This window comes from Anguilla rostrata, chromosome 13 (assembly GCF_018555375.3).
Source record: "Anguilla rostrata isolate EN2019 chromosome 13, ASM1855537v3, whole genome shotgun sequence".
Taxonomy (NCBI): domain Eukaryota; kingdom Metazoa; phylum Chordata; class Actinopteri; order Anguilliformes; family Anguillidae; genus Anguilla; species Anguilla rostrata.
Genome location: NC_057945.1, coordinates 4,158,594 through 4,174,889, shown reverse-complemented (window position 1 = coordinate 4,174,889; position 16,296 = coordinate 4,158,594). Strand labels below are relative to the sequence as shown.

The following is a 16,296-nucleotide window of genomic DNA, read 5'->3' as shown; positions in this document are numbered from 1 at the left end:
AGTATGGGTTGTATCCCTGTGGGGGGTTTAATATGAGCTGGATCCCTGTGGGGGTTGAGTATGAGCTGGATCCCTGTGGGGGTTGAGTATGAGGGTGGATCCATGTGGGGGGTTGAGTATGGGCTGGATCCTGTGGGGGTTGAGTATGGCTGGATCCATGTGGGGGTTGAGTATGAGCTGGATCCCTGTGGGAGGTTGAGTATGAGCTGGATCCCTGTGGGGGTTATATGAGCTGGATCCATGTGGGGGTTGAGTATGAGCTGGATCCCTGTGGGGGATTGAGTATGAGCTGGATCCCTGTGGGGGTTGATATGAGCTGGATCCCTGTGGGGGTTGAGTATGAGCTGGATCCCTGTGGGGGTTGAGTATGGGCTGGATCCATGTGGGGGTTGAGTATGAGCTGGATCCCTGTGGGGGTTGAGTATGAGCTGGATCCCTGTGGGGGTTGAGTATGAGCTGGATCCCTGTGGGGGTTGAGTATGGGCTGGATCCATGTGGGGTTGAGTATGAGCTGGATCCCTGTGGGGGTTGAGTATGAGCTGGATCCCTGTGGGGGTTTAATATGAGCTGGATCCCTGTGGGGGTTGAGTATGAGCTGGATCCCTGTGGGGGGTTGAGTATGAGCTGGATCCCTGTGGGGTTGAGTATGAGCTGGATCCCTGTGGGGGTTGAGTATGGGCTGGATCCCTGTGGGGGTTGGTATGAGCTGGATCCCTGTGGGGGTTGAGTATGGGCTGGATCCCTGTGGGGGGTTGAGTATGAGCTGGATCCCTGTGGGGGTTGAGTATGGGCTGGATCCCTGTGGGGGGTTGAGTATGAGCTGGATCCCTGTGGGGGGTTGAGTATGAGCTGGATCCCTGTGGGGGTTGAGTATGGGTTGGATCCCTGTGGGGGGTTGAGTATGAGCTGGATCCCTGTGGGGGTTGAGTATGAGCTGGATCCCTGTGGGGGTTGAGTATGGGCTGGATCCATGTGGGGTTGAGTATGAGCTGGATCCCTGTGGGGGTTAGTATGAGCTGGATCCCTGTGGGGGTTTGATATGAGCTGGATCCCTGTGGGGGGTTGAGTATGAGCTGGATCCCTGTGGGGGGTTGAGTATGAGCTGGATCCCTGTGGGGGTTGAGATGAGCTGGATCCCTGTGGGGGTTGAGTATGAGCTGGATCCCTGTGGGGGTTGAGTATGAGCTGGATCCCTGTGGGGGTTGAGTATGGGCTGGATCCCTGTGGGGGTTGAGTATGGCTGGATCCCTGTGGGGGGTGAGTATGAGCTGGATCCCTGTGGGGGTTGAGTATGGGCTGGATCCCTGTGGGGGGTGAGTATGGCTGGATCCCTGTGGGGGTTGAGTATGAGCTGGATCCCTGTGGGGGTTGAGTATGGGTTGGATCTCTGTGGGGGGTTGAGTATGAGCTGGATCCCTGTGGGGGGCTGAGTATGGGCTGGATCCCTGTGGGGGTTGAGTATGAGCTGGATCCCTGTGGGGGGTTGAGTATGAGCTGGATCCCTGTGGGGGGTTGAGTATGGGTTGGATCTCTGTGGGGGGTTGAGTATGAGCTGGATCCCTGTGGGGGGATGAGTATGGGCTGGATCCCTGTGGGGGGATGCCCTAACCAACTGACCCTCCCATACGCTGGGAAACACAATGTCCGCCCTATGGGGCTGCTGGCCCTGGGACAGCATGGTCAGATTCAGGAGGGGGATCTACTCTTGGCCCAGTACGTCAGCACTGGGGGAATCTAATCTCACCTGCAACAGGGAAACCATGCAGCTCCCCATGCATGAGAACCAGGAGAGACTGAACATCAGCCAGGCTGCAGGACAGACTGAACACCAGCCGGGCTGCAGAACAGACTGAACACCAGCCGGGCTGCAGGACAGACTGAACACCAGCCGCGCTGCAGAACAGACTGGACACCAGTCACGCTGCAGGAGAGACTGAACACCAGCCTGGTTGCAGGGAAGACTGAAGACCAGCGGGGTTGCGGGAAAGACTGAACACCTGAGGCGCTGCAGGAGAGACTGGACACCAGGGCGGTTTCTCACTTTTAGAGTAACTGTGACCAATGCACCACACAAATGCAGGTGTTTTTTTCTTGAAATCTAGACATTTTAATGGCGATTTATGCCAATTAACTTATTGTATAGCTTGTTAAACAGTTCACTTTCACTTTTATGATAGATCAGTTATATTGCATTTCAAAGCAATTTCAATGTTTTACACAATTATACAGTTTACAATGACAGATATAGGCATTTGGACCTGTGAAGTAACTTCTACAAGACGTGTTGTTTCCAGGCTGTGCATAAGAACAGATTCATTTTACAGTATTTATTCGCAATAACAAAACCATTCTAACATGATCCTTCTGCATATCGATATTGTAGAAACTACTTCGGCGTTGCTACACATGGATTTTCTTCCTTTGGACTACAAACCCCAGAATGCCCCTATACCAGCAGACAGGCTGCCAAATAGATTAAATATCCTTCATCTACAAAAACTCTGTATGAATTGAAATAGTATGAAACGTCACAGTGGACACTGTTATAGGTCAGTTACCCCACAGACCCAGAGAAATGGGTGTGCTGCCAATCCGACCACATCCTTTCTTCCTTGTGTAGATCCGGTGTGCGTAACTCAGGTCCTAGAGAGCTGTAGTTGTAGTTTTCTGACAATTCTATGAACTACGCTGGTTCATTCATCTAATGGAGCAGAGCAAAATCTTTAGGATACACGTGCAGTCTGCTGCTGTAGCTGGTGTTTATATAAATATCAGCTCAAGTTGGAGCCAATGAAATGATTAAGAGCAGAAGTTGGCACCCTGGGTGTAGATGAATAATCTCACCTTTCTGCCTTTCCAGAAGCTTTCCTGTTACCTTCTGGAAAGGTAGAAAGGTGAGATTATGCATCTACACCTATTTACTGTGTCTTCCACACACTCTTACTGTGTAACAAATACCAGTTTCAGTATGCATACTCAACAAGGCCTAGCCATTACATTACGTTTGAACACGACCTTAATATGCTTTAAATGGTCTGCTTAATTCTCAATTCTCATAAACATAATGAATTAAAAAATAATAGTAATTAACATACGTATACTGAAAAACTGTTAAAATAATACATTTTGGACACAAGTGCCAATTACTGAGGATGGTGTTAAGCACAGCAAATCCCCAACAAGCAAACCAAACTGCTTCATTTGGTGCAATGCCCCATAAAGTTAACTGGAGCAAAACAATCCCACAGAACAACTCCCAAATGGAAGAAATGGCCAGCGGGCTGTAAGTTTGGGGGTGCCAAAGGAACCCCCGCAGCAGAACCCCTCCCCTCAGAGAGTTACCAGGGGCGGCTCTCCCCGTCGCTTCCTCCTGGAGGTGTTAACTGGGGCAGCGATTCAGCAGGTGGTTCCACAGGAAGCTGGGGACATGCAGGCAGGAAGTGTAGGGCTGCAACGGCATCGCTTCAGATCACGCACACCCAGCCCCCCGACACACACACACAGGCTACTGTAGATCCCACACACACACACAGGCTACGGCAGATCCCACACACGCACACAGGCTACTGCAGATCCCACACACACATACAGGCTACGGCAGATCCCACACACGCACACAGGCTACTGCAGATCCCACACACACATACAGGCTACGGCAGATCCCACACACACATACAGGCTACGGCAGATCCCACACACGCACACAGGCTACTGCAGATCCCACACACACATACAGGCTACGGCAGATCCCACACACGCACACAGGCTACTGCAGATACCAAATGCACAAACTACTGCAGATCCCACATGCACACACACTACTGCAGATCTCACACACACACACAGACACTGCTGATCCCTTTATGTAGGCTTTTAATCCAGCTGTTGGCATCTGTAGTAGTATTCACAAATACAAGCCCAACCCCTCCATATAAAATGAAAAGATTAATAAAGACTGTGGCCTTTAATAACACACAGGTTCAACTCTGAAAAGGGTTCATACACAAACCAGGTACTGTCCCTGGTTTTAATATTCAAATTATCCACTTTAAGCCCAAAGAACCTAGAATGTTATTCTCCAATTAGGTACTTCAAATGATAGTTGTAATGTACAGCGTTTTTTAGACCTTCACCCCCCCCCCCACCCCAAACACCCCCCGCCCCTTCCAATTTGATAGCCCTTATTATAATATACACATCCTTCTGTTGAAACAGCTGAATCGGAATAAAAAGTGTATAAAAAGGTACATTTTAAATGTTACGTTAAAAGTTTGCATACCAACAGATCTTTTGAGTTCCAGAATCCGTACATACACATTTAAACTAGCCTGGAAAAACCCACCCACTTCTTTAGAGAAACACGAAAACCCAAAGTGGTAGAAAGTAGTGCTCCAAAATGTGGGATTAACCAGCGATGGGCCGCCATGATGGCTCAAGCTGTTCTATACAGTCCATTCCGGCTCCTCAGTTGCCAGAGAATTCTGAGTGGTTTAGCGAAACGAGCTAACGAAACGTTGGGTCCCAGTCGACCGTTTCCACTGGATACAGACCTTTGGTTACAGTCAGCATTCCATACAAAACATTGATATATTTCAACAGAAAACCTTTAAAATACTTTATGATACAATATTAACTGCTTTTTAATGATGTATTTTTGAGAATTTGATTGATGCTGAACCCAAAAGTAAGTTGAAGAGGCAGTAAAATAGCTTCACCGGCCCAAAAACAGACATACTGGACCCAAGTGAACTGGACTGTACTGTACAAACATAGTTCTAGACCAAACACTTTTTGAGTCCAGTTTACAAACTTGGTCTCACAAAAAAATCTGTATTTGTATAAAAAAAAATAATAGCAAGGTTTAAGATTGTTCATGTACTGAGGCGCACGCGCAGAAGAAAGGCAATCTCTGGCGACCATTATTTGATCCTTTCTATGTTCATTTTTGTAGTATTTTATAATTAGAAAATATATATTTACAAAAATCAAACTATCAAAAAAAAAAAAAAGTTTCGCCATGATAATTTTATCAAAGCGTGATGGCTTAAATGTGTACCTATAATATTAATTATATAAAAGGCAAAAAAAAACTCTCCAAAAGATTTAAGTGTCTTTCCCCTCCCCCTCCCCAACATGACTAGAGCTGGTTTTCCCCTGAGGCCTGTTTGAAGCATCCACTGCTGCTACCTGCTCGCTGTGTCTCAGGTGAGAGTGGACCGGTCTCATGTGACAGTGGACTGGTCTCAGGTGGGATTGGACTGGTCTTCTCAGCACTGTAGTGGAGTGTTACCATGGGCTGGACTACTGTCTGGCCAAGGCCTGAGAGGGGACGGGGTCTGATATGGAGGCTGAGGTGTAGCCGTGAAGGCTAGCAGGTGTAGTGTTTGCTACAGGGGAGGTTGAATTCATGCACCTCCAGCTACAAGTAGATCAACGCCCCCCTCTCCCCCAATTTAGACATCAAATTAGAATCAAAAACCCATTTCTCCCCCCTCCCTACACTTATTTCATTGGCCTCAGGTAAAGTCAGGGTCACCTCTGACCCTGTATGGTCTAATCTCTGGCCCACTTCCACGCTCGGACTCGTAGCCCCATAACCCAGCGCCTACAAGTCCCATCATGCCTTGCTCCTCAGTAGCCGTTGCTGTTCATGTTAATGGAGTGGAGGTCTGCCACCTGCATCACGTTGATGCCGCTGTTGGCCAGCCGCGCGATGCCCTCCGGGGATAGTGTTTCCATGGTGATGAGAGCGTGCTGGTCCGAGGGAACGCCCCCCGCTGCGCCGGTGTCCGCGGCGACGGGGGCGGAGCCACTGCTGTCGGCGGCCCCGCCCGCCCCCTTCTTGTTCAGGTGGGTCTTTATGTGCTTGGACAGGTGATCGCTCCTCATGAAGCGCTTGGGACACTCCGTGCAGCAGAACTTCTTCTCTCCTGAGGACAGAGGAAAGCCAATCAGCTTCACCCCCACACAGCAGTGCGCAACCCAAGCCCCAACCCGACACAGAGCCAACCCTAGCCCCGCCCCTCACCGGTGTGGGTGCGCTTGTGCCTCTGCAGCTCGTCGGAGCGGGTGAAGCGCTTGCCGCAGAAGGACCAGGAGCAGACGAAGGGCCGCTCGCCCGTGTGCCAGCGCAGGTGCGCCCGCAGGTGGGACGTCTTGCCGTACACCTTGCCGCAGCCGGCGATGTGGCAGATGTGCTGCTTCTTCTTACCGGGGTCGCTGCTGCTGGGGTGAGAGGAAGTGACATCATTAACCGAACGGCATTATGAGACACAGACTCAGAGACATGCGTGCACACGCACAACCTAACACGTGCGCACAACCAAACCTGTGCTCGCACGCCTGCACACACACACACACTCACACACACATACACACACACACACATATATATACACACACACACACACACAGACACACACACTCACACATATACACACACACACACACTCACACATATACACACACACACACACTCACACTCACACACACACTCACCGGCCCTCTCCCTCCTTGCAGTAGGGGCAGGTGCAGGCCTCTCTGCGTGTGCGGCGGCTGGGGGTCTGGGGGCTGGTGTCTCCGCACTCATCCATGGCTGTGCCGTCATCCATGGTGTCCCCGCCCACTCCGCCCTGCAGCCCCTGGTCTCCTGGACAACCAGACAGAACAGCCAATCAGGAAACGTGTCCTGCACGAACAGCCTAGCGCCTGGGAACACGCTTCCAAAACGACCAGCGTCCGCGCCCCCCTACCCCGCCGTTCATGGCTACAGTGTCCTGGCTAAAGCCCAGATCTGGCTCTCGCAAACTGCCACCAAAATCATCCCCAGATTTAACTGGCTAAAATATGTTCTCTCCCTCTCCACCTTCGCTAATATGTGGTGAGCTTTCTGGCGCAAAATGGCTACCGTGCATCACCCAGGTGGGTGCTACACATTGGTGGTGGGTGAGGTGAGTTCCCCCTGACTGTAAAGCACTTTGAGCACTCGGAGAGGTGCTATATAAATGCAAGGATATTATTATTATTATTATTATTATTATTATTATAGCTCCGTCCGCCAACTGCGCGCGGCTGCAGTGCGGGACCACCACCCATAGGGGGCAGTCAAACCCCATACTCTTTCAAGACGGACACAAATGGAGGGCAAAAATTACAACGATGACACTGAGGTAGCGGATACAGCTTTGCATCTGAACGTATAACACTGAATACATTCACACGCTTAGACTCTTACCCTTATAGGACCGTCCTGGTCAGCTGACTAACACTGGTACATGCGGTCACTGTCACACCCACAGCATGTACACACACTGACGTTTACAGTTTCATAGGTGTGTGTGAACATTAGCTGTAAACACGGACTACTTCTTCATTTGCAAGATTCTTAAAGGAAAACCCCACTTATTAAGACCTGAATGGCTTAATATGCTGTAAATGCACTCAACTACGGAAAAATGTTGTAAAAACCACATAAAAGAATTCAGTTATTTTTAAAAACTCAGCCTTTCATAGAAATTTTGACGAGTGCAGATCGCCATTATTTTAGACGCACAGTGCACTTCTTCAATCTGAAGAAAAACACGTTTTCAACGTACAAAATTGCCAAGTTATTCACGCATATAAAGCACTATAAGCCATTAACACTTGCAAAATCTAGGCCTGTCATTAAAAGTACCGTTATCAAAATTAGGCCAAGTTACAATAAACAATATTGCCTACCTTAGCTAACACAAATTGAACATGCCGTATTCCAAAGCAACGTTTGTATGTCGGTAGACACAGAACAGGGCGAGATAACATGAATGTAGTAACATGGCGTTTGCTGATATGAACATTTTCTACAGTAGAAAAGTGAAGTAGTTTGCAGAAACGCCACAGTGATCAGCTGTTGCAGTTGTTTAAGAAAATCAATAAACGTGCCGTCATGAAATCCATATGGCTGCCCACGTGTGACTTTTGCCAAACGTAAGCATCGAAGATTCTCATATTCCCATAACCGCAAAAGCAACAGTTTAAAAACAACAGACGATTATTAGTTAGCAAATGAGTGTGCACAAGGAATTAAAGATTCGCCTGAGGCCGAGGCGGGATTCCATCCTGACGACAGGATTCCAAGGAAACGACATTAGCAGTGAGCCAACGACAAAGTAGCTGCGCGAGGCATAAGAAATTAAGAATTTGCCCAAGTCCAGGCTGGATTCGATCCTGTGGCTCAGAGGCCGCGATGTTACCAGTGAGCCGCGAACCCGCTAGCTGTTCTCACTAGAAATGTTCTTGGGGGAAATGTTCATTTCGCGTGCGTATGTGACATTTTGATTGGCTGGTGTAGGTAAACGTCCAAGACATATTGTTTGTGGGCTTGCAGCATTGTGATGATGTAATCGTGCAGGGGAAAATGAAGGAGGAGGAGAAAAACGCAGTTTGGGGCTCTGTTGTGCGAAAGTGTTGTTTGTGAATTCTGTCTGTTGAAAGGGGGGTCAGAAGGTACAGAAATGAATGTTTTTAAGGGCTGAGAGTCGGTGGTCAATGAGGTTATTTCTGTAGGGAAGCCCAAAACGTGCCAAACTCTCGGAGCTCTACAGGTACGGAGCATTCCGCATTCAGCATTTAACTGTGCTGAGTAAAACCCGGAACACTCCCAAATCTGGAACATGGACTAAAGTACTAGAGAGACTAAAGAGCTGTTCTGAGTTTTATTCAGTACAGTTATCCAGCTGACTCAGTAATCGTGCTTCATGATACAGGCAGCTGATCTAGGATGAGCCTCCCCCCCTGTCACCACGCTGCCCGTATCCATTGTGAGTGAAAAAAGCTGATCTCAGATCAGTCCTCCAGCTCTCAGACACTGGCCAGGCTCAGGTGTTTTACAACAGCACATACACACCTGAGGCAGGAACAGCTGTAAGAGCACACACACAGCTGTTCCTGCCTCAGGTGTGTTACACACACACACATAGCTGTTCCTGGCTCAGGTGTGTTACACACACACACACACAGCTGTTCCTGCCTCAGGTGTGTTACACACACACACACAGCTGTTCCTGGCTCAGGTGTGTAAGAGCACACACACAGCTGTTCCTGGCTCAGGTGTGTTAGAGCAGCACACACAGCTGTTCCTGGCTCAGGTGTGTTAGAGCAGCACATACACAGCTGTCCTGCCTCAGGTGTGTTAGAGCAGCACACACACAGCTGTTTTTGTTCCCGTTGTTTAGTTTTTTCTTTCTCTTTTTTTAAAGCTTCTGCTGTGACCCAGTTCGCCAGTCATTTGCACACACAGACAGAGACAGGAAACAGGAAGAGTGGAGGGGGGACGGGGGGGATGGGGGCGGGGGGTCACTGGCCCATTGGAGCAACGGCGCAGAGGCACGGAGCGTTTAATTACCCCCGCCCCCCGCCTGCTCTCCCTCCGTGGCCTGCTTCGCCGTTTGTTTTTCGCGGGAGGACGGGAGAACCACGGCAGGCCGCCGGGCTGGAGATAAACACAGACGGCGTGCGTAGCGCCCCGGGCCTGCCCCCCCCCACCCCCCCCCGACCTGCCCTCCCCGATAAGCCCCACCCAGGGGGGGCGTGCCCCCATACGCCCCTCCACTGGCAAGCCCAAGTGACGCACTGCTGTCTCCAACACAGCGACTCACTCACGCAATCATGCACGCGCACTTACACACATGCAGACACACACACATACTTGCGCGCAGACACACACACACACACCCTCTACCTGGACAAACCAGTCCAGCCAGTGCTGTAGGCAGAGCCAAACAGGAAGCTGTTCTATCCTGCTCAACATGCAGATCATTTACATGATAAGTGTCCATTTTAACAACAGCGCACTCAGACACACACACACACACACTTACACTCACAACCACAGACACACACTCTCACACACACACTTACACTAACAACCACAGACACACACTCTCTCACACACACACACACACACACTTACACTCACAACCACAGGCAGACACTCTCTCACACACACACACTAACACACACACACACACTCTCTCACACACACACACTAACACACACACACACACTCTCTCACACACACACACACACACACACAAGCTATTAAGTGGATCATTTGACACCGCATTTAAAAAACTTTGAGCTCGGCTAGTGACAATTGAAATGAACACCAGTCACAGGGACCTCAGCTTCTACTTCATGAAATAAACCAGGAGAGAAAAACATTTTAAACTCCTCCGACTTGCATGCCTGAGCGGGACCAAACCCGGATATTCTGCGGACATTTTGTTCCCAATCAGCAGACCAAATGAGACACAGTCTCAGGAGACTGAAGCTTGCAACAGGAAGGCCACCCTGTTGCTCCACAGCTACAGCTGCAGCCGGCCATACTGAGAAGAGCGAGCAAGCCAGGCGACAATGGGTCTGCCCCACACACCCACGGCTAACGGACTGACCCGTCACCCCTACCCCACACTCCCACGCCTACCCCACACACCCACGCCTACCCCACACACCCACCCCTACCCCACACACCCACGGCTAACGGACTGACCCGTCACCCCTACCCAACACACCCACCGCTACCCCACACTCCCACCCCTACCCCACATACCCACGGCTAACAGACTGACCCGTCACCCCACCCAACACACCCACCGCTACCCCACACTCCCACGCCTACCCCACATACCCACGGCTAACGGACTGACCCGTCACCCCTACCCAACACACTTACGGCTAACGGACTGACCCGTCACCCCTACCCCACATACCCATGCCTACCCCACATACCCACTGCTAACGGACTGACCCGTCACCCCTACCCAACACACCCACGGCTAACGGACTGACCCGTCACCCCTACCCAACACACCCACGCCTACCCCACACACCCACGCCTACCCCACACACCCACGGCTACCCCACATACCCACGGCTAACGGACTGACCCGTCACCCCTACCCCTAAATGTAAACCATTTATTACACAGCCTATGCTAATCCCAAATCTATACTGATCACTACACAGTTTATGCTAATGCTAAACATATACTGATCATTACACAACCTATGCTAATGCTAAATATAAACTGCTTATTACACAGCTAGGCCAATGCTAAATCTAAATTGTTTATTACACAGCTAGGCTAATGCTAAACCTAAACCGTTTATTACACTGCTAGGCTAATGCTAAACCAAAACACACCTCAGACTGAGACAGAAATTAACGTGACGATGGCCCGTGATCTTTGTGAGGATGTGAAAATGCACTCTAATGCGGAGTGGCCTGTATGAATGCACCACACAGCCTGCCATGCAGCGCTGTTCACCGCCATAATAAACGTCTCCCCCACCAATAACTCACTGCAACATTAAGAGTCCAATTAATCGGCCTAATTAATAGCAAGCAGTTTTCAGAGAACGCTTTGAAATCACACGCGGTTCTCCCTCTCGGCGTACAATATGAGAAATGCACAAATGCTGAGAAAGGGCGCGGACGCGATCACAGCAAGCGTATCCAGCCACAGCCCGCCATGCAGACAGACAGCACCCCGCAATCCAGCATCCAATCCAGGGGCTTCCCATCAGTTCCCCCGCAGGGCCTGCCGACTGCCTGCTGGCCGTTACGCTCACATTTAATTAGTTTCATTCACTTACTGCAGTCAAACGGAAATGGACTCAACTCTGGTGTATAAAGTAAGAAACCTAAATGTACTGACCATGATTTACCACCTCATTTACACCCCCTACCCCCCCCCCTCCCCCCCTCCAAAATTGCTCGCATGCACAGCTCCCCAGCCCTGGTCCTGGAGAGCTGCAGGGTCTTCTGAGGTCCCCAGCCCTGGTCCTGGAGAGACACAGGGTCTGCTGGGGTCCCCGGCCCTGGTCCCAGAGGGAGACCCCGTGTCTCTGCAGGACCAGGGGCCGGGGGCCCTCCTCTAACCCACGGTTACCCCCCCCCCCGTCCCGTCCCGTGGCAGCACACTGACCTGCGGGGTTGGCAATGGTGATGGGCAGGCCCTGGAGCTGGTGCATCTGCAGGCCGGAGTTGGCGAGGGCGTTGATGTTGACGGTCTGCAGGCCGGGGATCTGGGCCTGGAGGGGGGCCAGGGCGATCTGCGCCCCCCCGGCGCCCTGCAGCTGCAGCGTCTGCCAGCTGACCTGCCCGCCGGGGCCCACGGTGCGCACCAGGATGGGCCCGCCGCTGGGGATGGCCTGGATCTGCAGGGCGTCCTGGGAGAGCGCCTGGGTGGCGAACACCTGCCCCCCCGCCTGCACCGCCTGGAAGGACTGCCCCCCCTGGAGCAGCTGCTGGGGCTGGATCAGGATCTGCTGCTGCTGCTGCTGCTGCTGACCGTCCCGGTTATCGGGCTGGATCGAGACTCCGCCCCCCGAGTTCTGGAAGCCCGCCCCGCTCTGGGTGACCACGCACCCTGCGTAGGACGTGGGGGCGGTGGTGGTGGAGCTGCTGTAGTACCCCGTCCCGCTGCCGGAGGACACCGCCTGCAGCAGCTGCTGGGAGGAGGAGGAGGAGCCGCCCCCTCCCGCGTCCGCCCCGCCCCCGCCGGCCGCGCTGACGGGCAGCAGGGCGATGTTCCCGTTGAGGGACACCGGCATGTTGGCCAGGAACTGGGTCTGGTTCTGCAGCATGCCGTTCCCCAGGCCCAGGTTCTGCAGCGGGATGGCCTGCTGGAGGAGGCTCGGCACCGCCAGCACGTTCCCGCCCGCCCCCGCCCGGTTGGTGGCGATCAGCTGCTGCCCGCCCCCGGGGGACGAGACCAGCTGGAACTGGCCCCCTCCAGAGGGGTCCTGCTGGGCCGAGGCGAACTGCAGCTGCTGGCCGTCCACGGTCTGGAACTGCGGGATGACCTGGTACTGGATGTTGGGCATGACCCCGGACAGCGTGGTGAGGACCTGCGGGCCCTGGAGCCCGGCGCTGGGGGCCACCACGTACTGCTGCTGGCCCTGGGCGGCCTGCTGCGCCCCCGCCCGGCCCTTGCCGGCCTCCGAGCCCGCGGGCGACTGCACGCTGACGGGCACGAGCTGCCAGCCGTTGGCGGTCTGCGTGAGCTGGGCCTGGCCGAGGTCCGGCTGCGCGTCGGACACGCCGTCGCTCTCCCCGGGCGTGTCGATGCGGCTGCACGTCGCCGCCAGCAGGGCCAGGGGCGAGGGCTGCTGGGAGTCCTGGGGACGGCGAGCGACACTTTCACACCTTCCTCCCCCCCTCTCCTCTCCTCAAAACCTCTTTCTGCTTTTATTTTAGCCATCCCAGGCGGTTTGACGTCGGCTCGTGACATCTACAGCTTCCTCCTTTTTAACTTAAGATGCCGCGTGCTAATCGGCATAAGATCCAGATTTGGGAACGAGACGCATTAAACATTCCCTCTTCCATATTCCCTCAAACACGAAAAAAGCAGCGGTTAAAAGTCCCAGCGGCAGGCTGGTGACACGTTTACAGGATACACCCGACGGCGCGGTCGAAAAACACGGGTGCGGCGTCATAAAACGCCCTCGCAATCTCCCGCATTGCTTTTGAACTCCGGAGGGAGAGAGCGCCAAACTACCAAATGGGTGGGATTCAGCAGTGATCCTTTCTACGCCAAAGGCTGGCCACGCTTCCCCTCCCCCACCCCACCCCTCTCCCTCCCACCTCTGTTTTTTACCCTATAAACTCTCGCAGTCGCTGGTAGCCACCCCCTCAAAGGACAGCCAAAGTGGGCCGTGCGGACCGCTCTTAAAGTGCGGGGCTTATGTCAGGAACACCCCGCGTAGCCTCATTTACCTCCGTAGTATCTCCCTTTCCCCACCCCAACATGTGCTCAAAGCGAAAATCAACAACAAACCCAATCTACGCAGACCACAGAACCGACCGCTTCGCTCGATCTGCGTAACAATCTAAATGATCGCTCGTACATTCCGATTGCAATGCAGGCTATATATATCTATATACAAAATCATGCTTATATATTGCTAATGTTAACTGAACATTGTCAAAAAACCTTACCTGTCCGGTATTAGAGTTTCGCTTTTGAAGAAATCCTCCGCCGCCCTCCACCAACGCGGCCATTTCATCTTGCTGTTGTTCTGTTAAAAATGTAGCGAGTGTTGTTGGCAAGTTACAGCTAACTGGCTACATTTTAACCATTATTTCATTCACCGAATACAGCAAAGTATATACGCGCATATTAGCCAGCGCAACGCGAAACTTGACACAAGTTGAGTACTGCGTTAGGAAACCAGTCCGAATACTAAAAAACAGCTAGTATTGGCTAACTAAAAACAAGCTACCGAAAGAAACTGTATTTGCTAGCCAGTTAGCGAGAGTGTATAGCAATCTAGCGAACACGTCGAATGTAGCAACCTAGCAGGCTAATACAAAAGTCACCCTGTTGCAGTTGGTTACTTGTAAACTCTTCTATACGGCGACGGCTTACATATTGAATTATTGTAACTAAATGGCCATCCAGCTAACAAGTGATGTCGCCTTTAAATTCCGCTGTTATCTTAAAACTTCGGCTTGTTACACAGACAGTAGCAAGTAAGCGGTTACGGTCAGAGAACTTTGCTAGCCAGCGCGACACCGTCCCAGCAAGCTGGCAAAGTTAGCTGGCTATCATGGATAGCAAACCAATTCAGCGCTTAAATGAGAAACAAATTCGTTCTTGTTTTTGTAGCTAAATACAAGCGTCGCTGGTAATGTATCCGTATCATCTATGACCGGTCGAATTTCATTTTATTTTTTCTGTTAAGTTTATATAGCTACTTTTCCCAAAGTACTGAACTACTTGAAAAGAGTTGACTTACCACTCATAATTTTGAGACGGGAGGAGTTTCTCAGCCTTCTTTTGGGCTGACATCAACTTAGAAACGACGCAACCGAACTTGAGAGGTGCCACAACTGAGAAGACGCAAAGGCAAACCCTGCTGCCAATCGAGGCGCAACCGTCTCGCCAGTAGCCAATCAGAGGCTTTCGGGGGACGGGCTTACAGGAGTTGAGTTGTCCGCCGCGTTTATGCAGGACGGGGTATGGAATGTTTAGCTTGAGCGACGCAGCGTAAGACCCAGTGGGCAATGTATATTGCTTTCGAGGCGCTGGAGATAGCCAATGGAAATGTGCATTGAGCTGTTTAGTAGGGTGGGGTCAGCTAGCTAGTAGGTTGTGCCACTGGGTTTGACTGATGACGTCGGCCGGAGGGAGAACGTATTTTTTTGGCGGAAAAGGCGCCATTGATGGATCTGTCTCGGATTAAATATTGTTTAACAGTGCAACAGTGACGACGTGTTTCCCTGCCGATGGGAAAGTTTGCTTGGTCAAAGTGCAATTGTTAAGAGGAAATTTATGAATTAGAAAGCTAAATAGCTTTGGCAAAATTTATCGTTCTTTACAACGAAGTATGTTCAAGATGCAGAATGAGAGTTATAGTTAACAATTTTATGCCGTATTTAAACAATAAAATGACTGGCTGAAACCTTTAACTCCGATGACAACACCACTTCATGTTCAGACAGGTCTCCACTTGACAGAATATGTTCCTGAAACGCTTCATCAGTCCTGCTGTACCATATTCTTAAGTTTCCACCATACATGTACTGAAGTTTTTGGTAGCTTGCGGCTATCACTCCATATGTCGTTTTAATATCTCGTAACACAATTCATAGCTGTGTTTATAACGACAGAGTGCTCACTGGTTTCCCCGCACATGCCAGTAGCTACGCCCGACTGTAGAGCATAGGCTACTACTGATAGTACTGTTTAAATAACCCTTCATAGGCCTACAGCTAAATTCTTCAAAATACAAACGCCGTGCCCGGTGTGCCGCTGAAACCATCGACTTTGCTTTAAATAGCTTACAATGCGACTCAAAACAGTCTTGCAACACCTATAAAGTGCTTACAGCGCAAGAACGTCGCCAAAAGAACATGATTATTATGGACACTGTAATAAAGCTTGTCACACATTGTGCAAATGTGATTTTATTTAGCTATGCATGTAGTTTATGTGGCAGATTGAATGCATTTGTTTGTCATGTCAGTCTTGCCGTCTGGCTTTTTCTTCGCGTGTCTCTGCGTGGTCTCTATAGCAACGATGGTTTCCTCAGGTCCACGCGAAGAGCTGCCACAGAGGGAGTTTAAATGAAATACCGAGACGCGCGAGGCGGAGGGGGAGGGAGCGGGGGCGGGCAGTCTCGAGGAGGGAGAAACAAACTGCTCTGGCCACACCCTGCCGTCCTGTGGGCCGGTGTAGCGCGGGATAATTGCAGGGGGAGGGCTAGAGAATGGCCATTCAGGGCAAATAGGGGTGGGGGTTGGGTGGCGTCC

At 51.4% G+C, this 16,296-nt stretch overlaps 1 protein-coding gene across 2 annotated transcripts; it reads right to left on the bottom strand.

The window, feature by feature from the left end:
* Positions 1-3,856: 3,856 nt before the first annotated feature.
* On the bottom strand, positions 3,857-14,984 carry sp1 (sp1 transcription factor). Of its 2 annotated transcripts, none has more exons than XM_064304812.1 (6): positions 14,781-14,984; positions 13,981-14,060; positions 11,966-13,160; positions 6,499-6,649; positions 6,029-6,225; positions 3,857-5,930 (listed from the first exon to the last, which is right to left on the bottom strand). In XM_064304812.1, the coding sequence occupies exons 1-6, from the start codon at positions 14,785-14,787 to the stop codon at positions 5,632-5,634; spliced, it is 1,929 nt and encodes a 642-aa protein (XP_064160882.1). In that variant the 5' UTR covers positions 14,788-14,984; the 3' UTR covers positions 3,857-5,631. The 2 variants fall into 2 exon arrangements, with proteins under 2 accessions (XP_064160882.1, XP_064160883.1); XM_064304813.1 differs by having other exon boundaries at positions 6,029-6,222; positions 14,781-14,981.
* Positions 14,985-16,296: the final 1,312 nt, after the last annotated feature.